The sequence below is a fragment of the Austrofundulus limnaeus genome, unplaced genomic scaffold (genome assembly GCF_001266775.1).
Source record: "Austrofundulus limnaeus strain Quisiro unplaced genomic scaffold, Austrofundulus_limnaeus-1.0 Scaffold524, whole genome shotgun sequence".
NCBI classification, from domain to species: Eukaryota; Metazoa; Chordata; class Actinopteri; order Cyprinodontiformes; family Rivulidae; genus Austrofundulus; species Austrofundulus limnaeus.
The window spans coordinates 141,845-168,294 of NW_013952926.1; the positions used below are offsets into that span (position 1 = coordinate 141,845).

The 26,450-nt window shown below is 38.7% G+C and overlaps 2 protein-coding genes across 3 annotated transcripts in view; both read left to right on the plus strand.

The window, feature by feature from the left end:
- Positions 1-15,948, plus strand: part of cdk6 (cyclin dependent kinase 6) — a gene marked incomplete at its 5' end in the record, with an annotated part of 27,673 nt that extends 11,725 nt beyond the window's left edge. The window contains 4 exon segments of the mRNA XM_014026079.1: positions 8,850-8,959; positions 14,149-14,199; positions 15,486-15,621; positions 15,704-15,948. Coding sequence (XP_013881533.1) covers positions 8,850-8,959; positions 14,149-14,199; positions 15,486-15,621; positions 15,704-15,856 — 450 coding nt within the window.
- Positions 15,949-19,769: 3,821 nt separating this feature from the next.
- Positions 19,770-26,028, plus strand: fam133b (family with sequence similarity 133 member B). 2 transcript variants are annotated; one of them, XM_014026080.1, is made up of 10 exons: positions 19,770-19,911; positions 20,495-20,592; positions 20,824-20,902; positions 22,741-22,842; positions 22,924-22,956; positions 23,125-23,196; positions 23,572-23,670; positions 23,762-23,800; positions 24,045-25,193; positions 25,372-26,028. In XM_014026080.1, exons 1-9 carry the CDS (start codon positions 19,888-19,890, stop codon positions 24,159-24,161), a joined length of 663 nt encoding a protein of 220 aa, XP_013881534.1. In that variant the 5' UTR covers positions 19,770-19,887; the 3' UTR covers positions 24,162-25,193; positions 25,372-26,028. The 2 variants fall into 2 exon arrangements, with proteins under 2 accessions (XP_013881534.1, XP_013881535.1); XM_014026081.1 differs by lacking the exon at positions 23,762-23,800 and having other exon boundaries at positions 19,771-19,911.
- The last annotated feature ends 422 nt before the right edge of the window (positions 26,029-26,450 follow it).

A 26,450-nucleotide genomic window follows, 5' to 3' on the forward strand; every position in this document is an offset into this window, starting at 1 on the left:
GCACGCAGGAGAGCACGTGCAGTTCACTCTGGGAATGTTTAGATATCTCCTCAAACAGCTCCAYGAGGGAGAGAGGGGGAAAATGCTCAATGCTTTGACTGCTTTCGGCTGGAGCAAAGGGGCTGGCCCCAGCTTAACATTAGCAAACATGCACAAAGTTCACACACACACAATCAGGGATATACTGCACCTATACACACAAGAAGCAGTCATTGTTTATGAAAGTTTGCAGAGATGCATTCATAGAATTATAATGTGCACTTTCAGAGTCTACACAACAAGCTTATGTAATTAACTCCRCTGTAATAATTGTTGGAAACGTTCTGGCGGTGTTCCTAGTGGGGAAAAGGAGGTGCAGACTGGTATGYTCGGTGTTGCATGCGTGCACACTGTCACCTGGATATCAACGCTTCGTCTGTACCAGCAAAAGAAAGAGGAACAGGAGGAAGCAAAAAAAAAAAGAAAAGAGGAAAAAAATTACGGCATATATCAGGAATTTTCCAACTAATGATGTGCGGATGTGGTAGCACTGTGGAGAGAGAGCTACTTACTGTGCTGTCTTTGTTTCGTTCACTGAGGGCCCCGTGCTGCATTCCTGTATGCTGTGCATACTTTGGCAACAGTTGCAGTGCCCCCCCTTTTTTCCTCTTTTACTGTATACAGTCTGTGTGCTGYTCTTGCACTTTTTCCTCCCTTCTGTAGCTCCTCAAGTCTGAAGCTGCTTTTCCGCTCTTCATCTCCATCTTAAATCTTTTAATGGCTATGGGAGGTTGAATGGAGCGAGCTGCAAATTGTCCTTTTTTGCAGGCCCAAGCGAATGAACGACGGAAAGTGAAGCAGGAGAGAAATAATAGTGTTTACAACATGGCTGACTGCTGGATGTCTGGAGACGCAGCATCACGGCTGCTGCTCTGCTGTGCTCTGAATTCAGTTTTATGCTTATTAATAGGACATCCGCTTCGCCTCTTCATATTGCCTGTGTGCATACTTTGTGTCCCTGTGAGATTCAGAGAGGAAGGCTTTAATTTGTGACGGATTGCTTTCAGGAATGTAATCAAATTCATGCTCCAGCATAAGTGAGGTTTTTGCAGAGAGAGAATTCACTTTCCTGCACTTATCTTCATTGTAAGCAAAAGATAAAATTCCCCACTTTACTCTTTACAGTCTTTTAATACCTCGAGTGCATATATAGTGYGTGTGCACTGAGGGAATGGGCTGCGGGGCTCTTTCATCCTTGGCTTCCTAAGTGAGTAGGAACGTAAACATGGGCCCCCTGCCAAACTGCATCAACCCCATCACCTCCAGTGTGGTGGCCCTAAAGCCTCAGTCATCCTCACCTAAGCAGGTCACTCTGAAGAAAACGTTATGGGAGCCATGGCTTTAGAATGACAAGTTTAAAAAAAACACTCAACTTCATAGAATAACTTACTTAAAATAATTAAGTGCTTGTTTTTTGTGTTTTGATACCAGTAGTTAAAAATTACCAGCAACATGGATCATGTTAAATCACCTTGAACCACATCCATCATGTTAGCAAAGCCTGCATGTAGCACTCAAGTGAAGAAAGCAACAGAAACGTTCAACATAAAGTTGACATCTCCTGTAATGTAACAACCATAAACGAGTGCTGAATTTTTAGAGATTTCAAWATCTAATCACACTAGCATAAATGTTGAGTTTAAATGAAGCGAAAACAAAATCTATGCGACTGCACAGAGGATGTCTGACACACTGAAAAGATAAAATGAGGCAAAACATTCGAAAGGTGTAAGGCCACTAATTACCTTTTCAAGGCTGGTTTGTGCTTCGAGTCGCACACCTTGGCCCTCCTGTTGAGTGACAGCCGTCGTGTACATGGCCTTCAGTCGGAACTCTGCGGCCCGGGTCTTGCAGCTCACAGCATGCGATTGGTCAGAACTTCATGGGCGTATTTGTTCGTGCGGAACAATGCAGCGCTTTGGTGCCGGACTTCCTTCTGCACGTCATTTTGCTGAAAATGATCTTTTCTCTGAAGCCGGTTGTTAAATTGGCAAGATGAGCTTTGATATTGAAGTGAGCAATGCATCTGATGTTCACATCTTATTTTTTTTTCATCACCACCATTAACAAAAAAAATGTTTTTCCTTCGCGGACCCATCCCCCATCACAACACCGATGGTTGAGTGAAAGAAACGTCTAGTCATCACTATTGTTTATATACTTGTCTATGAGCTGTACGAGGGCAGAGGGAGGAATTATTATAATTTATGTCTCGCCACATCTTCAGCCCGTTTTTCACTTGATCAGGAAAAAGACGTTCGAAATGACGCAATCACCGACCTGCTGTCCCACGTCATGTTGAAGCATAACCCAAGCTTTATTAGTGACATATTTGTAACATAATTGAAAAGAACTGGCTTAACTCTGTGATATTTTGAATTTCAGAATTGTTTATTGTCATTCACACACAACATCAAGATGCAGTGCAGAACGAAATCTGCAGTTTAGAACATCCGTCCGGAGAAACACACACACATGACAAACATGGGAGAATGAATGTCCAGGGTCTTTCGCAATGTAGTGCGCTACCTTTGCAGTTTAGAATACACACACATAGGAAGGGTGAGTTAAAAAAAGAGCTTTGATCCTGTGTTTTTATACAGAAAACACACAAACATACGCTCAAAAAACTACTCTGCGCAAGTGTTTTTTGGGGACATCTTGTGTGAACAGCCTTCATGAAGACCTCCACCACAATTTCATTTTTCTGGTAGAGCTATTCCCTCTTTAGCTACTTTCCTCAAGTTCTACTCAGCTTCCCAGCTTCATCTGCTGCTTTAAAGTTGACAGCATGTTTTTTTTTTTAAACCAAACCCCGTGTGAATGACCTGCACACCCTTGCAGATAGTGACACACAAAAGGACTTGGCACTGAAGCACATGCATTCAGGCAAAAAGCAGGTGCTCTTCAAGTCACGAGCAGTAACACAGGCCGAACGCCCCGACACTCACATGCATGCACCCTATTGTCAAAGCAGTCTATTGTACATGCAGTGCGCTCTGGTAGCATAGACCCGGATGTTGCTAAGCGGTCAGCCTTGGAGGTCTGGCCTCGGAGGTCCTGAGGTCTTTTGGGGCAGTAGAAGCCATTTCCTCCCTCATCGGGTGCGGGAAAGAAGAGACCAGCGGTGAAGGCAGCAGAGGATGGTCCTCCTGCTGAAGGGGAGGATTCTCTCAGCAGAAAGGAATTCACAGAATGTTGTCCTTTAATCTGGAGTCGGCCTCTCGCTCACACACACACATACTGTTTTTGACTCCTTCACTTATTTTCTCATTTGGCTTAATCTGACCCCTCTGGGGTTTTCTGTTACCACACCGAAGGCAGTAAGGGTCCCTGATAGACACGGCGAGAGATTTCAAGATGCAAAGCAGCTGCCTCGAACGTAAAACAATTTAACACACACTTTAAGGCTGACTCATTGCCCCTCTGTCTGTGACTCATGCAGCGCTCTGTATGCAGGAATCTGTATCCGTTTTCAGGCCGCCCATGCAGAGATCTGGGCAATGAAGGGATATGCGAAGCAGAACAGAGAACGAGAAGGGTGAGAAAGGGAGACTAAGGAAGTAGGAATGCAAACGTGGTCGGAAGGAGAGGAGGGGAAAGGACACAAAAAAGGGAACAGAACAGTTAGGGAATGTCCTTTTTTTTTTTTGCTCTAAAAGCCAATGTGTTGTGACAATCGACTCAGTGAAAACAGCTGCTAAGCGGTTTGTTTAGGCCAAGACTCGGATATTCCAAAAGACAGGCTTGAGCATTTTATGAAGAGTGTGAAACTGCGTGTGATCCAAATTCGTTCATGGTTATTATAAACTCTCCAGCTGTTCGRTGTTGGCTTGACTGTAGTCAAATGTAGTTTACAGACTCGTAAGGGATAACAAACTGATACAAAGAGGTATTTAATGGAGAAAAAACACAAAGATTCAAGTATATTAGGCAGAAGGGCCTAAACTTCAAATCTGAGTAAATTTTTTTAACATTCAAAGACACATTCAGACCTGTTAAATTGCCCCAGTTTGGCAAAATGATCCAATTCTTGATGGATTAATGAGCAGCTGGCTTGTTGAGTAGAGAAAGATGAAAGTGGATTTCTGCCATATTCAAACAACTCCAACTTTTAAAAGAATTACTCACTTGATCACTGTTTTAGAAACCTTTACAACGGCAGTTAGCTTTAGCACTGCTAGCACAACTTGGGGAACTCCCAGCAGGAACATCTACTGTGGGAGGTGAAATTGATACGGCAGTGTGTCATAAACTGCTGTGAACTTTAAGATTTAGGGTTCACTTCAGACCAGGTGATGCGACAGTGTTTAATATGTCTCTATCATGGCTTTTATTTTTATTTGTTGCATGCATAAAAATAAAAATATGAATTAAATTTAATTTTTCCAACCTGTTTATGAATTGCACCTGATAGGATTTCTTTTTGCAAGCAGGTTTGAAAAGCGAAGCTAAAAATAGTTTTTTTATTGTAAACGGAAAAAATGTGTCTAAGTTAATTTTGTTGATAAAGTAAAAAAAAAAGATAACAGATATGACTAAATTACTAAATAAAACCATGCAGCACACGAAGCAGATACATTTGATGCTAAAATTAACCATTTTGCGTCTATCTTTTGTTGCATCTACAATTGCACGCATGTGTTAAATGTATAAATATGTGCTTTAATCTGCACTTGTGGCCGCGTTTTCGAATAATTACGTGGCGGATATGCTTCGAACTTTAGGTCTGTGGTTCTTCCTAGAAGGCTGTGTGTGCGTGTGCACATATCTCTAGTCTTTTAGACTTTGCAAGGTGTGAAATCTAAGCAGTGAGCTGAAGGCACATACATTTGAGCCTGCAGCAGCAAGGCTTACAGGAAGATGATGATTGGTTAATTTGTAAAATAACTTCTTTGAACAGAAACAGGATGTTGTTTAATCAGGCTAAAACAGTGCCTGCTTAGGAATGAGGGGGCYTTAATTATAATCTGCAATACTTGGCTGCTAAAATTAACCAAATCCTTGCAAAACAATCTACCAAAAATATGATTTCAAGCTTGAATTTTCCCACGTTAGGAAAACAAAACAAAGACTAAATGTGACCGTGTAGCTTTGGGGCAGCTGCATGACTTCCATTCATGATTTTCTTTGAGGTTTCATTGCTGTAAAAACCATGAATGACCCCCTTCAGTGAAGTCTTCATTCTGAGCTTGAGTTTTATTTCTGGTCACGTGGCATAGCTGTAGCCTCAACTTCCTCCCCGTTTCCACTGAAGCAGGAAGCAGAGATGAAAGTATCACACATCTGCAAAACGCAACCTTCAGCTCTATTAATAGCAATGTTCAGGTTTATTAAAAAAATGAAATGTAAAGAAAAGAAAACACCTCCTGTAAGTTTCTGCTGCATCCTTTGTGTTTAACTCGGTTTGTTTTATTTCAGATGCCAGAGTTATTGTTGGAAAATGTTTAATCAATCCAGTTTGCATAAAACCCTTATTTAGGGACACCTGAKTGGTGGACACTTTAATGTAAGGACCTTCTTGGTGCAAGGTAACAGTGCTAACCAGCTGTTCCACTTTCATTATCCAATCATTATCACACAAACTCTGACAATTAGGTAATCGTTAAAGGCTTTTGCAAAAGCCAGAGATGCAGAAAGTCTTTTATAAAAACAAAGTGGGCAGACTTCCTTATTCTAGCAACAATCATAAGCAGATGGACACTGTAGTGGATATGTACCATTCTCTTGCTTCTTTAACTAGGAAGGTCCCATTGACCTGGCCACATAGGCAGCAGCAAATAGAATAGAAAACATAGTTGCCACATCACAGTTAACGCAACAAAATTAAAAACATTAAGTACATGTTTGAGTTAGAAGGTGCAAAACAGACAAAAGCCTTCAGTCTAGGCAAATGGAGCAGAAAGAAGCAAATATTGCAAGTGGATGCAGTAAGACCACCTCTCTGTCTGCAACTCATTCTATCCTAGAGAATAACTCAGTGACACATCAATGTCTCGCTGTTTGTAATGAACCTCAAAGAGGCATGAGAAACAGTCAATAATTCAAGATGTTGCCCAGAAGTGTTCATACACGAAATGAGATKTRACAACATCTATGATTTCATTCTGCACATTTATTGTAAAGACTGTGCTCTGACACTAATTTGAATCCATCATGAGCTACTGGGAGTGACTTAAACAGCATGCTTTAATGAGAATACGGCACACTCTTAAGCCTGACGGGCCCTGTACAGGGCCAGCAGATGGTGTCATTCATTGTTGTTTGCTAAAGTAGGTGTAAAACTTACTTTTCCCAAATTTTTTCTGAGTCCATCACAAAAGGTGTCTTTATTGTTTTTAAAATGAGTCGCCAAATTATTTTTGGATAAATATTTATGATTTTAGAGCTATATAAACATGTAAGTTACTTGAACCGTCGCAGACCGTTTCAGTATCAGGAAGTTCTCTGCATCTGTTGCTGTGCAAGTTTTGGTTCCATACCCCTCCCTTTGGTATCTTTGAAAGGACGAAGCTCTCACGAATTCAGGGATATATCTTGACACTGTGTTACTCTTTGTTTGGTGACGTGACGTTTGTGCGTAACCAAGAGTATAACAGCCCTCATGCGTAAAACGTGGAGGCGGAGTTAGGTTCAATTCAGTGATTTCATGGTGTGCACAATGGTAGATTTTGATAATGCACAGTGTAAATGTAAAAAGAAAAAGTTATGTCATATGCAGAATGAGTCCTACAATAGAAATCAACACTTTTAGACCAGAATCTCTTTTATAAAGTAAAAAACCCATTTGGCACAATTTTGGGTACATTTGGCTAAATTGTGCCAAAATGTAATTTCCGCCTGGCACACTGCTCACTAAAACCTTTTGTGAAATGAAAATACTTCAACTTATTCAGTCCTACTTTGTTACAATTTTTCTCAAGATGTAGATGTATAAAATCTAAAGGCGTTCCTGGGTTTTCACAAGAATTTTCRTTGTGTTTTGCACTGTTGATTTAAAAAAAATCTAGGCAAGGCTAAAAAAATTACAATTTTTCTTTATTTAATCACAAATAACTCAGGCACAGTAAGAGTTACAATAGTGGTTTTACTTGAGAAATTATCTTTAAGATCTTACCTTTAGRGAGGTACCAAGAGTTAGCATGTAGACCTTATAACTGKGGAGCTATTCTTGCTTTATTTTGCTGTGTATTTTCAGGCGGAAATTACCTCTAAAACACCCAATTGATCATTGTTGTTTTTAAATGTCAAGCACTTTAAAATGTGGACACCTCATGGGCAAGGATGATCCTTATTGGATTTTGATTACTAACGGATGCATTATGTACCATTGGTACTCCTTTCCAATTAGARTTAAAATCCTTCTGTACACATTCAAGGCCATCCACGATCTCGCCCCTCCTCATCTGTCCGATCTCCTGCACGACACCGTCACACTCCCTCCRTTCTTCCTCTTCCATCCACCTCACCGTTGCCCCTCGTCTGTCTCAGCGCCATGGGAAACAGAGCCTTTTCTCACTCTGCTTCCCAACTTTGGAACACTCTTCCCCCAGACATCTGTAATACTGACTCTCTTCTGACTTTCAAATCACAACTCAAAACTCATCTGTTCAAGTTAGCCTTCTCACTTTAACTTCTCAATCACTTTGATTTTAGTTTTAGTGCGTTTTTATACCCATCTTGTATCATTTTGGATTTTATTGTTGTAAAGTGTCCTTGGGTGTTTTGAAAGGCGCTAACAAGGAAAATGCATTTTTATTCTTAAAACAAAATGTTCATAAGTCAGCATAAGTTGTCTAAAAYGTTATTGTGTGACAGGACCTTTTAATCACAAAACTGCTGATTTTCAGTTTTGCTGCAAATCTGTTCTCCATCTCAATAAAACCAAGTAGTGCATATTCCTACAGTTGAACAATTTTTGAAGGATAGTTACTCATGGTTTAAATACTTGTGYGCATTTAAGTATGTGGAAATATTTTTACAGCCCTGTAGTTTCATCACCTTGACACAGAACAAGCCAACCCAGAGGTATCTAGTTGACACTGCCCTCTTTTTGTTTCCAGGCATTTGCCTGTAAGATTCTTAACATCCTGATAAGGGCTGTGCAGTGCTTGAATGGTGAAACTGCAGCTGAAAGCTGTTGAGGAAAAAAAAACATTGAGTTAAGGAAAGCACCTGGAACCAGTCCACTCTCTCACTAAGGGTCACTGAGTTTTGTCTGGAGGCTTTCCCTAYTGTAGCTGTTAACGGCGCTGCGCTCCTGCAGGCTACACACACATAGAAACACAGACAATATCGCTCTTAGAGGTCCCAAGACTTTCAGGGACAAATTTGGAAACCATGCTTCATGTGAAGTGGCACAAAATGRCTGCCTTTTACACCTCAGGTGGGTGCAGGGTTGTAAGATGAAATACAGGAAGTACATTTTTGGCACGACAAACKATCAGGGTGGTTTGGCCGATATAACCTCATTGCCGTTTCACATCATCTGCCAAGTTCATCKCAGCAATGCAAAAACAATCACTGGATGAAAACATAKAAAAATGCATTCACACTATTGTTTATCTGGTAAATTGCCTGGGGAAAGGTTGTCACGTGTGTGTAGACAAAAATGGAAGCAAGAGAACAGATCCTGCCAGATATGATTTTATGTGTTGCGTTCAAGACGGGGGAAGAGAAGCTTTTAAAGTGCACGTGTGTGTCTGYGAGCCCACATAGTTGGTGACATTTACCTAATGCTGCTGGCAAGGGTTCAAGTCGTTGTGCTTTTACAGGGAAGTCTGAGTGGATTTCTGCTGTTTGCTCTGTAGGTGGTGACACTGTGGTACCGAGCCCCAGAAGTGCTGCTCCAGTCCAGCTACGCCACACCGGTGGACCTGTGGAGCGTTGGCTGCATCTTTGCAGAGATGTTCAGGAGAAGGTGAGGTCTTGGATGGTCCAAATACTGGTAACATGTCTCACTGCTTTATAAATGAAAAYATCCTAATACAGATCATATTTTATTTAGCCTGAGGCACGGTGGAACAAAATTAAATGACACGAAAGATGGGTTTTTGGACAGATTGAAACCAAAGACTGAGCCAAAGATCTCACTGTCAGCACCAGTTTTTATTCATAACTTTAAGATTCTGCGTTAAGCAAACTCAACACAYATTTTACTCAAACTTGGTCTTGAGCTACTGTTGGTTTTTAATGCGAAACCCACTCCCAAGTCATCATTTTCTGACTTTCTCTGCTCTCTGAAATGATAAAAATCCTGGATTTGTCATTTTTAACAACACAAACAAGTGTATTWTAGTATCTAACCACAGTGCTTTCATAATCATAACCAACTTCATGTGAAATAACAACCAAACAGTAGGAGAGGGAAGTGTGTAAMTTAAAGACCAAATGAATGAAAATATGGAAGTGGGATAATGGTGGTCTCAAGGATGGTTTTGAACACAAGTCCCATGTGTACCRATTTTTGTTTGTCTGACCAGCCGATTCTGATTTTGGCGGATACCGATTTTTTTTGAAGAACCGACACTGTCAGGTGTTATAAAATCACAATACACCTTCATTGTTCTAGTCTTATTTTTTGTAAAACATTAAACAATRCAAACTCACTTTAACTGGGCATTAAGTAGGTGCTCACAGCAGAGCAAAAGGAGACAGTGGCTGATTTTCAGACCTTTGTAGAGGTAGACGAGAAGCCAATCTTATTCATGGATCGTATCCAAGTATCGTTTGATCTCCCAAAATTAAGGAAATTGGTGAAACCCTAGATAAAATGAGATTTGCCAGTTGTGTAGCGTCACAGTAACTTTAACTTCCTGTAATCTATAAATGTTTTCCACAATCTAACTGCTGTCATTTATTAGCTTTTCTATTAAAGGTAGACAATTTATTGATCAGTRGGCTGATTATTAGGTTGATTATTGCCAATTTTTAGACAGTCGGTCAAGTTTGAGCTTATGAAGCAAATTAGAGGCGAACACAGTTACAGATGACATCACACGCTTGTGTACTTCCTGTGGCAAGGGAAACTTTTTATTGTTTTATCAAAATATTAAACAAGAAYAATCCTATAACATAATTTCTCCAATCTTCTTTCGAAAGTTTAAAAGATTCTGACGAGTGRACCACATGGGGATGTACACACAACGTATACACATTTATTTGATAAAATCTCTTTGATTTGGAAATGAGTGTTTGTATAAACCACTTACATGTTTCTCACTATCATTTGTGTCATTATGGAGACGAAGAAACTAAATGTGAAACATGCACCTGGATGGTCTTGTGATGTTCACATCATCTCAGTTGAGGTCCAATCGCTTTGACCAAATAACAAAGAATACACATAATAAAAAAAGATTTGTTCACTTTGAGCATACATAATTATTTTTATGCTTCAGAAAAATGTACAAATATTCAAAAATTCAGCCCTCTCCGTCTCAGTTATTTGGAAGGTTTTTTAAAACAATCTTTCTCCTAAAATGGCACCTGACAGATGGGTTATGAAAAAATATGCAATCCCATTTCAGTTGGCTTATCAAACCATTACAGTAACCCAGGCTGCCTTTTGTGGTTGGAGCATGCAAGCCAAGATTCTGCTTCTTGGTGTAGGTATTTGGCAGTTTGTGGTCTAACGAACGTCATGCACTGGAGAGCCACGCTAATAACGGAATTCTCTAAAGACGAATTAAAAGATCGACTGCCTGTTTGTGTAAGGTGGCACGATGCAGGCGTTTAAAGATGTCTTTATAGATTTATGATTGTTTTATTATRTCCTGTGTGCAGAAATTAATTTTGTAATCAACTGTAGTTCATGTCGGGCTGTAATGGTGTGTGGCTTAGCAGATAAGAACCGTCTTAGTGCCAGAAGGAACAGCCCTGCTTCCTACCCCAACTGTCCTCTTACCCCGACGAGTTCAGCCTCACAACTCGTGTTCTACTTGTCTTAAAGCACAAACTGACACGGTCAGGATATTCTAGTTATCACTTTGAAATTCTAAATGTTTTTCATTCGGTTGCTGCCTTCTGCACCGGTCGCCACGAGTGAACTCCCACAAAAGATTTGCCTTTTTTTTTTTTTACCCCGGATGTCTTTCCTGAGGACATCTGGGCTCAAACCTGCAGCCTCAGAATAACAAGACCCCAACACTGACCACTAAGCTACAACAGCCCTYAGATTAAAAACAAAAATGCTGTGTATTCCCACATACCTATAATATTTGCTTATAAAGCATTTCCCATTGATTTAGGGACTGTACATAAAAAAAATCTTTTTCACTTTAAACCAGTTTATCCTTGTTATAAACTAATATATAATAATCTGGYATCTTCAATTTAAGTCAAAATTAGCCATCTAATTCAATCTTTTTATAATACATTTAAAAACAACCTAATTAAGTAAATTATAAGAAGCCTTTTAGTAAAAACTATTGTCAAGAAACTGGTGGATTGTAGCACGTCCTCACATCCATCCTGATCAAACACAACAATGGGCGACAGTGGAGAGAAAAAACTTCCTTTTAACAGGAAAAAACATCCATTTGGCAGCTTGGTATGAGTTTGTGAATGCCATTTATAGTTTGTAGACTAAAAATGTAAAGAAGAATAAAAAATAAGTGATTAGAGCATTATTTTGGATGGGAATTCTTTCACATGCTTAGTTTTTGGTCTGTCCTGATTCTAATATAAAAATTGTTCTTACTGAATCAGACGTTTTCTTCAGATTTGCTTATATGTTCATAAATGTTACGATGTGAACAACATTGTGGCTCTGTTTTGCATTTTAGGAATGTTAGAAACAAATTGCAGGTGGAGTTTGGCTGTAGTTTTTTTTACAGAGGTCATCTGTTTCTGAGTCCTGATGCAACAAGCTGTTATAAGCTCCAGTGCATCTTCCCAATACGACACTTGACCAGTGTTTCCTGAAGGCGTAAGGTGAGGCGATTACCTCAGATGGCACTAAACACAGCACACACACTGTTGCATGAGCAGTATGGCTTTGTAAAAGGCCACCTGTTAAAGATTAAAGGGCACCTGGAAGAAGGAGTGGAAGAAAGCAAAAGGTTGATTGGGTTGAAAGTGCAAAACGAGAAAACGTAAAAGCATTGAATATTAATTTTCTAGTAAATTGGCTTTAATATAAAATTATTGGCTCAACATCTGGGCATCACCGTCTTACTAGCCTTATAGAATGGCTAACTTCTAATCAAACGCTCTCTTTGGTAACAAATGAAAGGTTTGACAATGTTCACTATGTGTTATCTGGTGTCTAAATGAACAAAAAGCTTCCCTCTGACTTTTGTAAAAACTCTCTAAGAACCATGTACACTCGTGAAAATGCAGCTTGCAGGAATTTGAGCAAACATTATACAAGTCTGCATCTGTATGGTTGCAATGGTTTATGAGTCATGGTTTGAGTGCATGTGGGGGAGCATGTCTGCTTGTTGACATTCCTCAAATCGAAGAAGGCAGATCGTGGTGCSTTAATGAACTGGGAGAGGCCTGACATCCTTGTTGACTTTCTCACAGTTCCAGACTAAATTGATAAACCCTCAGCAGAGCTGCACAAATGTTTTTTTTTTGTTTGTTTATTTTTTAATCCAAGCTGATGCACACAGATTTCGATCTACGATTCAAAACGTTGCATTGCATTTCCACCCTCTCACATGCAAACATGAGTGCACACATGCACACATTCCAGAGGTTGTCTCTGTGGAATGTAGGACAGAGTTAAACTGGCACCAGAGAAAGTGTGACTCGACTTCTTGTCCCAGCCCTGGATCCGTTATTACTCGACGCCCACTTGTGTGTTCACATTTGTAAATGTTAAAAAAAATTGAGAACGGGAAACCAAGAAAGTGTGCGTGGACATCATATGTGTTGCTCTGTTGCTTTGTCYACACTTATCCCCACTCCAACACACTAACAAACCAGGTTAGGTTTTAAAGAGACCTCCTGGAACTATCACTTCTACCTGTTTTGGCASGATACCTCGCTGTAGGTGATTTTGTTTTCCCTTTTTTTTTTAAAGTTCAACTGTCAAAAACTGGTTTGGTCTGATTTTATACTGCTGCATGTGTTGCGGTATTCCTGCAGCRGTGAAGGAAACCAAGGAACTAGGAAAAATATCAATTTTATTAGTCAAAAATGATCAACAATTGTGTTTGTTGCCTTAATTTAGCTTCTAAATGGCAGCGTGGGACAGAAATGGTGCTCCCGCTGCAGACGAAAGGTGCAAAGCATTCCTGTGTGACAAATAATACCCCTGAGTTAGAGTTTAGGAAATTGTGGGTGTTCAGCTATGTAAAGTTTCCTGCAAGTGGGAAGGTGGTGACCAACGAGGTTGCTCTTTTTCAATTTAATAGGGTGCCTAAAGAGGCCCAGTGTAAAAAAAAAAAGCATACATATGTGAATTTGCTTAGTCTGACATCGTCATTTGTGCTTTAGTTCATGAATCGAATCCTATTTAACCAACAAGCCTTGAAACCTGAGGTGCTAGAATAAAGTCTCTTCTTTTGAAAGCTCCCCTTCCTCATTTCCTTTCAGAGGAACTTGAACAGGAAGTTCTAGTTTTCATACCTCTGTTTTGATTGGAATAATCCTGACGTGTCTCTCGGGGTGCCTTTCCTTTCCAATTCTCTATCTGCACTGATTGGAGAGTAAAAGTCGATTCACACGATGGGGTAAATAAAACCCTTCTTCATGGCGGTGACTGGAAGTCCTGTGCTGATGGTGACTGCTGGAATCTGTGCGGGTGCCAGGACAAGCCGTGGCCGCCCACGGGCATCCAGAGACTGCCCAAAGCCACAGGAACCACCAGCAGATCTGCCGCTGCTCCCTTCCCTCCTTTCATCCCCGTTTCCTCCCTCCCAGCTTCAGAAGTTTTTATTTTTTTTTTACCAATATTGCTCCACAACCCCAGACAACATGTGGACTTCAAACGTTCACATGAGACTTACACATTCCTGTTTGCCTTCAGCTGAAGGCTTTATACGTTAGGGTTCACCTGCAGAGCACTAAAACCCACATCTAAAGCGAGCCAGTAAGAAACTAATGAACATTTGTCGAAGTGATGGCAACATTAAGCTTTCTTTAATTTCTCTTATCCAGGCCTCTTTTTCGGGGGAGCTCAGATGTYGATCAGCTGGGAAAGATTTTTGAGTAAGTAATAAAAGCCACACTTACGTATATGTTTGCGTTAAACCCATAAGTTGTAAAACGAATGGAAATTATCCATTTTTCCCTTCTATTTTTATTTATTTATTTATTTTTTGCTTTAAAACCTTTATCCTGCATTAGTTTCTCCTTCTCAGCGGTGTGGTTCAGATCTTTTGAAGTGGGGTTCTGTGGAAACACGAACAATAAAGTTCCACCTGTCACAGGCTTTTTGAACTGCTTTAGTTTGAAGAAATCTTTAAAATTTTATTTTATTTATTTTATTTCAAACTTTATTCATTTCTTTAAAAAAAACTAAAGTAATTCTATGTACAATGAATAAAGAAAATACAAATAAAATAAAATGAAGGTGGCAGGGAGAAGACAAAATCTTATTACGTCTGCCCCTTTTTACTCAAGTATAAATTCAAACAATAAATTACAATTAAAACAAAACAAAAACATCAAATCTTTCCAGAACAACAAATTATGTGGAAACAGATTATATGTACAATGAATAAAGAAAATACAAATAAAATAAAATGAAGGTGGCAGGGAGAAGACAATCTTATTACGTCTGCCCCTTTTTCCTCAAGTATAAATTCAAACAATAAATTACAATTAAAACAAAACAAAAACATCAAATCTTTCCAGAACAACAAATTATGTGGAAACAGATTATATAGTTTCATATTTTTTAACAATCTAGCCTTTATCATTCTTTTAAACATTACAGTGATTTAGCACTTTTAATATCATCTTCCAGATCATTCCACCAAAATGCTAATTGAGCGCAACAAAGACTGAGGTGGATTATTGTTAACTTTTATATGAATGGTTGTAAAGTTTGTAAGATTAGAGTTTAAGGCGTTTTATAAACCTTTAGATAGCTGTCAGTTTTGCATTATATGCTTAATCTGGTAGAAATTCTTGTTGAAGGTGCCCCAGGTTGAACAGGAAGTGCTACAGCTAGCTAACGTAATATGTAATGCAAAATGATTGGCATTTTATAAAAAGTTTAAATCCCTTTTCATATAAATAGTTATTTAGATTACCCATTAGATTGTCAATCCAGTCAGAGTAAAATATTATTTTTCCAATCTGAGTTTTTTTAAGAGTCATCTGCAACAGGTAAGATATTAATCGTTCAAATTCACAGAACCCCACTTAAAAAAAAGTCTGGAGTACTGCTTTAAAACCAGGTCCTCCTCTAGCTTTCTATTATCAGTGCAGCTAAAATGAGTGTTTTCACATGCTACTTACTGCTAATGATCACCTATATTCTTCCATAGTGTTGTCGGGGTTCCATCAGTAGAAGACTGGCCCCAGGAAGTGGCCTTACCACAGAGTGCCTTCACACCCCGACCCCCAAAACCGATACAAGACTTGGTTCCAGAGATGGATGAGCAAGGGCGAGCGCTGTTACTGGTAGGTGGAGCGGAACGAACGAGTCTTTCTGGTAACGGCTCACGCAGTCTCACCCCCTTTCTCGTCTTCTCCGTCTCTGCAGCAATTCCTCGCCTTCAATCCCTCCCGGAGAATATCGGCCTTCGCTGCTTTGAGTCACCCCTACTTCCAAAGCGTGGACAGTCACAGCCGAAGCGTGTACGCGACCCAGTCTCTCCCCAACAGCAAACCCTCAATAGAGGAGAGGACTGCCTGATGGTCCTCCTCCCTCTTCAGTCATTCCAGCAGGGCCTTCTGGTAGTCTCTCATGTTTTAGTGGGTTTACAACGTTAAATTCAGTAATTAAGCTTTTTGACGTTTAAGAAACAAATCAGATAAAAGTCAAACCAGGCAWAAAACAGATATATGACAAAATCCTCTTTTGAAGTCTTTATGACTGTTTGTTTTGGAAAATATAGATATGATTTGCCCAATGAAATGATTTAAAGGGTCGAGTTTTGCTACTTGTTGCTTTACTTAAACGTATAAATCACTCAAAAGTACACGTTTTTTTTTTTAGTTTTACAAACTCTGATAATGTAAAGAAGTTAAAGTGCCTGAGACATGCATAGCTGTCACATAAAAAAGTCAAAGAAAGCATCTTTATATTTTAGAAACTTGGCATAAAACACTTGATTTACTGGCATTTATTTATTTTTTTACTTTGATTCAGCCAAAGTGAAACAGGAAGTGAGATCAAGGGGCAGTGGTGGGCACCAGCCTGCTAAAGCTCAAATCTGTTAATTGCGGACCTAAATATTTCGTTTGCGCTTTAGCGGTCTTACTATTTTTTATAATTCATAAGCAGATTTGCGCTTTCTAAAATTAAAATGCAGTACCGCTAATAACTAATTATCTACCAGTCGTCATTATCTTGAACAAGTGGAATGTATGGCTGTCAATAAATCACAACACACATGATCTATCCAACAGCACCCCTCCCAGATAAACACACTTATTGAGAAGGTATACATCCTTGCTGACTGTTGCTTTCGGTCACTGTTCTGACTTCCCACAATACTTTGTGTCTGCTTACGTAGCAGGAAAGCAATAGCAAAAACAGTTAATGTTTGTAATCCATACTAAAACTTTTATGTATTGATTTATTTTACTTTACAATCGGAGCTTCTTTTTTTAAAATTAAAGTTTAAACACTGGAGCTCAGTACTTGACGTAATTGGTCGAAGCAACGTGGTTAGAGATGCAGAAATGTTTTAAAGATGTTATGCTGATGAAGGCTGACATCTAGTGGTTAACTGGAGCAACTACATGGAAAACTTTAAAATCAGAGCTCTTATTTTGAAGGGAAGATAATTTCCTGTACTCCGTGCTTTCGTTTCCCGTCACAAATCAAATCCACATGTACCAGAATGCATCGCTTCAGTTTTCCAATAAACAGTTTTAAAATTACTTTATTGATGCTTCTTTAATGAAAAATCTACAACAAACAAAAGAAAAAGACAAAGAAGCAGCCGAACTAGCAATCCTCAACAACTTTTTAAAGAATCAGCCGAACTAGCAATCCTCACCATCATTATTTGTAATGGGTGCAAACAGAAGAATTTTACATTTTGGATGAACCCCAAAACATTTTGTGAGCATTTAAAAAATTTTTTAAATAGTCTGCTGTTGTATAAATTTCAATTAAATAAGAAATATTCTGTCACTTGGATGCACACAAACATTCGCACAGTAAAACCTGGTTTAATCTGTTTTGATTTWAAAAAAAATGCAGTTCTTTAGATGCATTTGATGAGAACTTTTTTTCTGATTTTCAATGTCAAAAAGCTCAGTTATTGTTGGTTATATGTTGTAGATCATTTAAAACGTGCGGGATACTTTTTTATGGCCAACGTACACAACTCCAGAAAGTACTGAGAAAAGTTGTTTGAATCATGAGCAAAAGCTGTCCTCCTTCATGAACAGATGGATCATAAATGCTGCTGACTGTAACAGTGCAAAAACAAAAGGCCTGAATCACAGACKGACTTGTTGCTGAGAGGCAGGACGGACTGTGGAAGCCTCTTCGTGACCAGTGTTTAGACTTGTTAAGAGTCCTTATGTCTCGAGGATCTGGACGGGAGCCGGGGTGGACAGCATGGATCTTACCAGGCTTTATGCTCACTGTGGAACTGATGAACAGGAGAAGAAGAAGAAAAAAAATCTGCCACTGAGACACACACATATGCTCGTGTTATCTATAAAGTCACTGCGACATCACAAGGAATCACAAGCCAGCCACTTACTGCCAAGCTCATCATTCCAGCTTCACTCATAAACTTGCTGCCACCTTGTGGATGTGAAGAGTCACTGCAGACAAGCCAGTAGCAGGATTCTAATGGCTGCTGCACTCAGGCGGATGTTATCTTTGAAACGCAGATGAAAGTACTTCAGAGCAATCCTGCCACTTATTTCCAGACATTTATTCTGAAATCCAGTTTATTACAATCCAGATGTTACCGTAATGCACAGGCTTGCAATCGGTGAAGAAGGTCCCAACAGGACTGTTCAACATTTTCAAAGCATTTGGCAGAGTACTGTCACCAATATTCTGTATTTAATTTTAATTTTATTGACAAGTCTTATATGCTTGTTACTTTTTTTAAGATGCTGGGGCATACTATATTCTCACACCAAGTGCATCGACTCTAGATGGTCAGAGTTTGTGTATGACAGGAATGTATAAAGGCTAGTAGTAATTGGTACTGTTAAGTGTTTTGCGCTAGCTGCAATGATAGAAACTGTTTGTGCACAGTCAGCACATAGATATGTCAGTAGAGGAGGTCAGTGGAATGTTTTATCACGAGAGTATTTTGTCTTTTCAGAAAGTCGGGTTGGTTCTGTCGATTATTTGATTTACATGGTGATTAATTTTATACTAGATTTGATACAAAAGGATACACAGATATTTAGTTTCCAGGTTTTGCTTTATTGTACATCCATGTGCCGTCGTATTGCATTTTTTTATCTGCGAGGGAAAAAAAAGCAACTTATGCAGAATTGTATTTTTGTATGTTGTAGTTTTTGCAGAACAGAGACATTTTAACACTGGTTTATCTTCACTTAACATGTAGTGCTATTAGCACACATCGACACACACACAAACTTGTTCAACTTTCTCAGGTTTTTTTTTTATTATTGTTATTATTCAGGACGTTCCAACCTCTTGGGCACAGTTTGCACATCTCTGGACTACTTAATGACCACGTTACAACTTCTTCAGGTTTTCTTTTAAGCTGTCTTACAATGGTGCCTTGGATCATTGTCATCTCTCATTGCTATTTATCTAATTTACTGTAACCAGTACCTGCCTTTGATAGACTGCTTTATTACCTGCAGCTTCTAATTGCTGCAAGGCAAACAACAGATCTGCTTAGAACACTGTGTGAGTTTTTTTTTTTCGATAACCATTCTGAAGCTGCCTAAAAAAGCAAAACAAAAACTACAAATACTTTAGAACTAGTGGTTTACAAGTAAAATGACTGCTTTAGTATCATTACAGTTAATGCAATCACTAAGTTTTTTTTGGTAACGCATTTCATTTTCATAACAGCTTTTCAACTTTTAGCAGTGTTAAATGTTTTGAAACCAGCATATCTGTCCAGTTGGCGTACAAAATGTATGGATGCATCGGTGTCATAATGTGTTGTGTTGCACCAGCTGAATAAAAAACCAGCTTTTTATGAACATTGTAGTTGAGTCATTTTTATGTTTTTCTGACCATTTCTTTTGCACATTATTGATCTGTTGGAGACCAATTGCTTCTGTAGACAATGTGGTTACTAAACTACTCATTGTGGTTGTGACGGTTGAGATTTTAAATATGTTTTCATTTATGAAGGCAACCTTTATTTTGAAATAAGAATATGCAATATTATAGCTAAATATTAAAGTGTCCACTTGAATATATATTTTTTTCATTTTTTCACATTTGTAATGTTTTAGTTATCGTTATTTTTAAATCTCATTAATAATATATCTACAATAATATCTAATATCAACATTTTGAGACTGGGGTTTTCATTGATGTTGAAAAATACCTTTGGGAAACTGGTTTGAACAWGTTTGTACTTGCTGCAGTACCATCTCTGACCAGGAGGTGGCAGTAGAGTATCACATTCGGACAGGGTGCTACGGACAGGACAGCCGAAGAAGATATCATGAACGCCGCTAGCGTCTATCAGCTAAGTGGCTAGCTCCATGCTAGAAAGGTAACACTAATGCTTGTTCCCTCAATATTGACTCGATATGGGCAAGAGAGACAATCGAGTGGTGAGTACATCCCAACAGTGTAAATAAAACTGACAAATATAAACTCCATGAAATTTGACAAGAATAAATCACAAGTAGCTTAGCATTCGTGTGTGTTAGCATGATAGTTTTTGTTAATGAGGCCTAGTGTTCAGTCAGTCCGCGCATCATACATCATTTAAACTTAGCAGTTGGTGTAATTGCTTTAATTTTTTTTTTGCTAGTTTACCTACTTATTAAATGCATTTTTGATGGACCAAAATGGGTGAACCATGCTAATGCTGTAAATGTTAAATGTAGCTCCGTTTGGTTGGGATGTTGGAATGCTACGAATGTGTTTCCTGTATGAACAGCATTCTTTGTTGTACTTCCTAAACACTAGCTGGTGCACGCAAATCCAGCTCTCATACAAGCGTTGCAGGTTGAGTGTATTGTATTATTTTTCAAGCTATCTTCTGCAGGTTTGTTTCCAGTTTAAGAGATGATGTTTTGTTATTTAATGCTAGCAATGTGTATATAGTTGTGCTGGGTTTAATCTCAATGCACAATATTTGTGTGTGTTTCATTAAATCACCTGAGACGTTCCCATGCGTTGTGATTTCAGGCATACATAAACCCTATCGCTGCTGCTCGGGCCAGGGGACCTGTGCAGAACTCAGGACCAACCATACAGGATTACCTGAGCAGACCTCGACCAACATGGTGAGGAGGAGACAGAATAACTGGGTGTTTGATTATTGCACACATCACTTTGACTTGATTAAAGAAAGCTACACAGGACGAATATATTTAGCTTCATTGGACTCCAGTTCTGCTCCTTATTTTTGTTTTTTAAATGTTTAGGATTAATGTGACCATTAAGGGCTTTGTTTGAAGTGTGCAGTTTTCAGGTTGATATATTTCCAAATGTTTAAGGCTTTATTGCTTCAACAGGGAAGAGCTGAAGGAGCAGCTAGAGAAGAAGAAAAAGGGCTCTCGAGCCCTGGCTGACTTTGAAGATAAAATGAACGAGGTTTGTATTTTGACTGGTATCTGTGGCTGTGTTGTTGGAGAATCTTATTACTCAAGACAATTTTATTTGCTTGTTGTTGTTGTTAGATTACCACGTTAATGCTTAAATTCTACAAAGTAAATAAATTTATTCTTTGTTAACAAAAAGTCAATAAACATCAATTAGGAGCTGTGATTGCATACAGTGGGGAGAACAATTATTTGATACACTGTTGATTTTTCAGGTTTCCCCGCTTGCAAAGCTTGTAGATGACTGTAATTTGTATCATAGGTACTCTTCAACTGTGAGTGATGGAATCTAAAACAAAAATCCAGAAAATACAATGTATGATTTTTAAATAATTAATTTCCATTTTATTGTGTGAAATAAGTATTTGATCATCCATCAACCAATAAGAATTTTGGCTCTCACAGACATGTTAGTTCTTCTTTAAGAAGCCCTCCGRTTCTCCACTCATTACCTGTATTAACTGCACCTGTTTGAACTCGTTACCTGTATAAAAGACACCTGTCCACACACTCAATCAATCAGACTCCAGCATCTCCACAATGCCCAAGACCAGAGAGCTGTGTAAGGACATCAGGGATAAAATTGTAGACCTGCACAAGGCTGCGATGGGCTACAGGACAATAGGCAAGCAGCTTGGTGAGAAGGCAACAACGGTTCAATTATTAGAAAATGGAAGAAATACAAAATAACGGAAAATCTCCCTCGGTCTGGGGCGCCATGCAAGATCTCACCTCGTGGAGCATCATTGATCTTGTGGAAGGTGAGGAATGAGCCCAGAACTACACGGCAGGACCTGGTCAATGACCTGAATAGAGCTGGGACCACAGTCTCAAAGAAAACAATCAGTAACACTACGCCATCAAGGATTAAAATCCTGCAGTGCACGCAAGGTGCCCTTCCTCAAGCCAACGCATGTCAAAGCCCGTCTGATGTTTGCAAATGACCATCTGAATGATCCAGAGGAGGAATGGGAGAAGGTCATGTGGTCTGATGAGACAAAAATAGAACTTTTTGGTTTAAACTCAACTCGTCATGTTTGGAGGAAGAAGAATGATGAGTACAGTAACCGTGAAGCATGGCGGTGGAAACATCATTCTTTGGGGATGCTTTTCTGCAAAGGGGACAGGACGACTGCACCATATTGTGGGAAGGATGGATGGGGCCATGTATCGTGAGATTTTGACCAACAACCTCCTTCCCTCAGTAAGAGCACTGAAGATGGGYCGTGGCTGGGTCTTCCAGCATGATAACGACCCAAAACACACAGCCAGGGCAACTAAAGAGTGGCTCCGTAGGAAACATCTTACGGTCCTGGAGTGGCCTAGCCAGTCTCCAGACCTGAATCCAATAGAAAATCTTTGGAGGGAGCTTAAAGTCCGTGTGGCCCAGCGACAGCCCCGAAACCTGAAGGCTCTGGAGGAGATCTGTTTGGAGGAGTGGGCCAAAATCCCTGCTGCAGTGTGTGCAAACCTGGTCAAGAACCACAGGAAACGTCTGATCTCTGTAATTGCAAACAAAGGTTTCTGTACCAAATATTAAGTTTCATTTTTCTGGTGTGTCAAATACTTAATTCACACAATAAAATGGAAATTAATTATTTAAAAATCATACATTGTATTTTTTCTGGATTTTTGTTTTAGATTCCATCACTCACAGTTGAAGAGTACCTATGATAAAAATTACAGTCATCTACAAGCTTTGCAAGTGGGAAAATCTGGAAAAATCAACAGTGTATCAAATACTTGTTCTCCCCACTGTAGGTGTTTGTTCTCACTTACAGATAAGCAATAAAACAGCTAAATATTTGACTTTATTTTTGCTGTTTTCAGAAATGGAGGAAAGAGTTGGCTAAAAACAGGGAGAAAAGGCTGGGCGACAAAGAAAGAGACAAAAAATCAATGGACAAAGAAGACAAGAAAGACAAAAAAGAGGTGAAGCAGGTTTATTTTAAAGCAGTCATCCTTTTAGACTTTACATTTTCTCACTGCAGCTTTGCTTTGTTTTTGCTTTAGAAAAAGAAGAAGGAGAAGAAGAAGTCTAGCAGGGTGAGGAAAGATCTTCAGTGCTTTGATGGAGGCTGTCTGTCTCATACACACTCATACATGTGCACCACCTGAGCTGCTGTCCTCTCCCTATCAGAGGCTGTGAAAACTCAGAACAAATTAAATTACTTTAAGTCTAATGAACCCTGCTTTCACTGTGTTTTGGTCAAGCATTCTTCATCTTCCTCCTCCTCATCGAGTTCTGATTCTTCCAGCAGCTCTTCCTCCGAGTCTGAAGACGAGGTAAGCATCACCGAAGCTTTGAGTCAGATTGTGTTGCAGATTATTTAAAATAATTCATAACTTCATAATCCTGGGAAGCAAATGCAGTTTGAATTATTCCCTTTATTTATTTTTCTTTTTAATCTTATTCATTGAGATATTACAATAACTCTTGAGGTTGTAGATTAGAAGTGAAAACAACAAATATAACTTGTCACATCCTAATTATTCAAAGAATGTTAAAAGGTTTTCCAATAAATCTTGACCATTAACATCTACAGGACATTATTAAATATCAAATGTGGCTCTATAGATTCCTGTAAGCCAGAGTTGCACTGTGTGAATGCAACTTGGCGTTTTTTAGATGTGCCGTAATTCCCATTTTTTTCCACACAGGAAGAAAAGAAGAGTCTAAAGAAGAAACGTAAGAGAAAGAAATCCTCAGCCAGGAGAGCGTCGGACAGCTCAGAGGAAGACTCGGACGCTGAAAGCAAGGTTCTTATTTTGCAGTGGTGGTGTTAATCTTTTTATTTTAATGGTTCACAATAAGAATAGGTTCTTAAAAGGTTTTTTTTTCCTTTTTAAGAAAAGGAAGAGAATCAAGGAAGAAAGAGATAAAGATAAGGTCATTTATTCTCACTCACTAAAGCCATAATAGCTGTCGAATTACACAATTTTTGTTTTGATTTTTTATAGAAATTTTTATGCTTTTAACAATTACTGCATTATAAATGATTATTTATAGGATTTAACACTAACTGCTGGCTCTGTTTACCTTTTTGTATTGACAAAACATTAAAAAAGTGCGCGTTTTAACTTGTCTGATGTAATTCACTGAAATAACTGAAGGAATTTCATGTTTTTATCAGAATGAAAAGGATCGAAGGCGGAAAAGAAAAGCTGAGAGGACTTACAAAGACTCCTCCTCTGAGTCGTCGGTTGAATCGATTGGGGAAGAGGTACTAAATGTCAGTTATGATTTCTAGAAAGGGAAGTAAACTCCTGAGAATAATATTTGGACATCAATACTTGTGTATTTCCTCACATTTATATTGTTTAATTGTGATTGCCATAAAGGTACCTTTAGCTGTTGTTCTCCTGCCTCCACGTAGTAACTAAGCTTTATTGTTTTATTTTTAACTTATTCCTCTTTTAACATTGGTAAAATTAACTGTAGGTAAGAAAATGCATTTTTTTAAGCTTGTATGCAGTTCCTTTCTTCGTACAGATATTTACATAAACCATCAATGTTTCACAGTTAAAACAGAAATGTTCTAATTTCAGTACTTGTTTATCAGCTGTTGAAGCACATCTGAATAAGACACTTAAGTCTACACTTACCTTGTTGCAGAAACTAGATTACCTAATTTAAATCTGCAGTTTGACCTTTATGTAAGTTTTCTGTGATTACTCAGGACACAACTTCATTTCACAACCACCAAGTCAAGCAGTCTTGGCATCATTTCCCTTTTGACCCTGACCATGAGCTGTGCATGAAGTTCACATGACTGTAAAAGGTTTTCTTAAGGTTGCGTTGCTAAAATCTGTCTCAGTAATTAGAATGCTACACACCTTGTCAACAATTTTGTAAGAGAAATACATTCACTGAAAAAAACACTAGATTTTTTTGTGACATTTTTGCGAAAAAATTATATTTCTTTTCTAAACTGATTCTGTTAATTGGAAATATTGATTATTTGAATTAGGTTGAAAATAATAGACCCCTCCGCCCAATATCACCCCTAAATATTATTAAATCTGTCCTAGTTGGTGAAAGTTAATCTATATTATTTAGCGTTACAGTTTGGCACAGTTGAATTAATGAAACCGATAATGTGATTTGTATTTTCGGCGATACAAAACTCCATAATTGTGAAATGAAAGCCGTTACTGGAAATGTGTTTTTTTATGGGGTGGCTGTTGGTTTCTTCTTTTTGCAATAACATCGCTTTTAATTCCTCCTGTAGCCYGAAGCAAAGAAGAAAAAGAGAAGTAGTGAAGAGAAGGAGAAATTCACAGTGAGTAATCTTTTTTTTTCCTTTAAGGAAAAATGCAACAACTAGATTTTTGTGTGGGTGAAGCTGCAGACTACTGCCTCAAAAAATGTTGTATTTAGCTGTAGCTGATTGCTTCATTTAAAAATAAAAAAGTGAAAACCTTGTTTCCTTGATGTAAAACATTTGATTTACCCTCCAGGTTAAATCCAAGAAGAAGAGGAAAAAGAAGCACAAAAAACATGGCCGAAAAAAGAAAAAGAAGGCAGCGTCTCAGTCAGACTCGGAGCTTGACTAACAGCCGTATTTTTATGGCGCTCTTACTCTCCCAATAGTTTACTAGTGGTGACTTTTTTTTTTGCCTTTGAGTTGTGAAACCCGCCTCCCGTCTCAGCTTCTGTCATCACTTGGAGACCCTCAGACTCAAAGCGGTGGGGTTCAAAGGTTGGAGCTGAGACAGTCACGATGCAGCTCTCTCTTGTTTTTAATAAATTTTTTGTGAATTGGGTTTGAGTTACGCTCAAGATGGAGGTGATTTTTTTTTTTTTTTACTCATTGGACATTTTAGCACACCAGCACCTCACCCCCATTATGTCRGCCCTCAGACCCCGCCCCCCCATCTCCACCACCACTGATCAGTACTTCATGCCCGACAGCTTTCATTGGCTGTTGACTCGCGCCTGTGATGCATGTAGACCTGATGAGCCGATGTCACCAGCCTCATATTGAAGTTGGAGCTGTTAGCTACACATGTAACAGTGAATCCAAGGGGTATCTGTTTCCTTAAATGAGACGTTAACTTTGCAGTGTAAATGTATGAAATACAGGAATTCAACAATAAAGTATTGCTTTAGCCTTTYTTTTTTTTTGCTWAAAGTATTAAGAACAGAGAGCTTTTTAAGAGTGTGTGAGCACAAAAACAACGTCACGTGGTCTAACTTCATTTCCAAAAGATCTAAAGGAACTTATATAAATGTACAAAGGTTTTAAACTTTCTTACATATTTTTCCATAAATACTTGCCACAGAAATTAAGAAYRTTTGTGTTTGGTAGATWTTTTTTTTGTAACAATGCTTCGTGACAATAAATCGTATACCGGGGACCTGACTGGCAGCACTGTACTAGAAGATCAACAGTGTCAATAACAACAGCAAAATATGCTTTTTGATAGAGATTATTGGCAATTTTTTCATGTGCACAATCCACATACAGCGAGTAAAATAAGTATTGAACATGTCACCATTTTTCTCAGTAAATATATTACTAGAGGTGCTAATGACA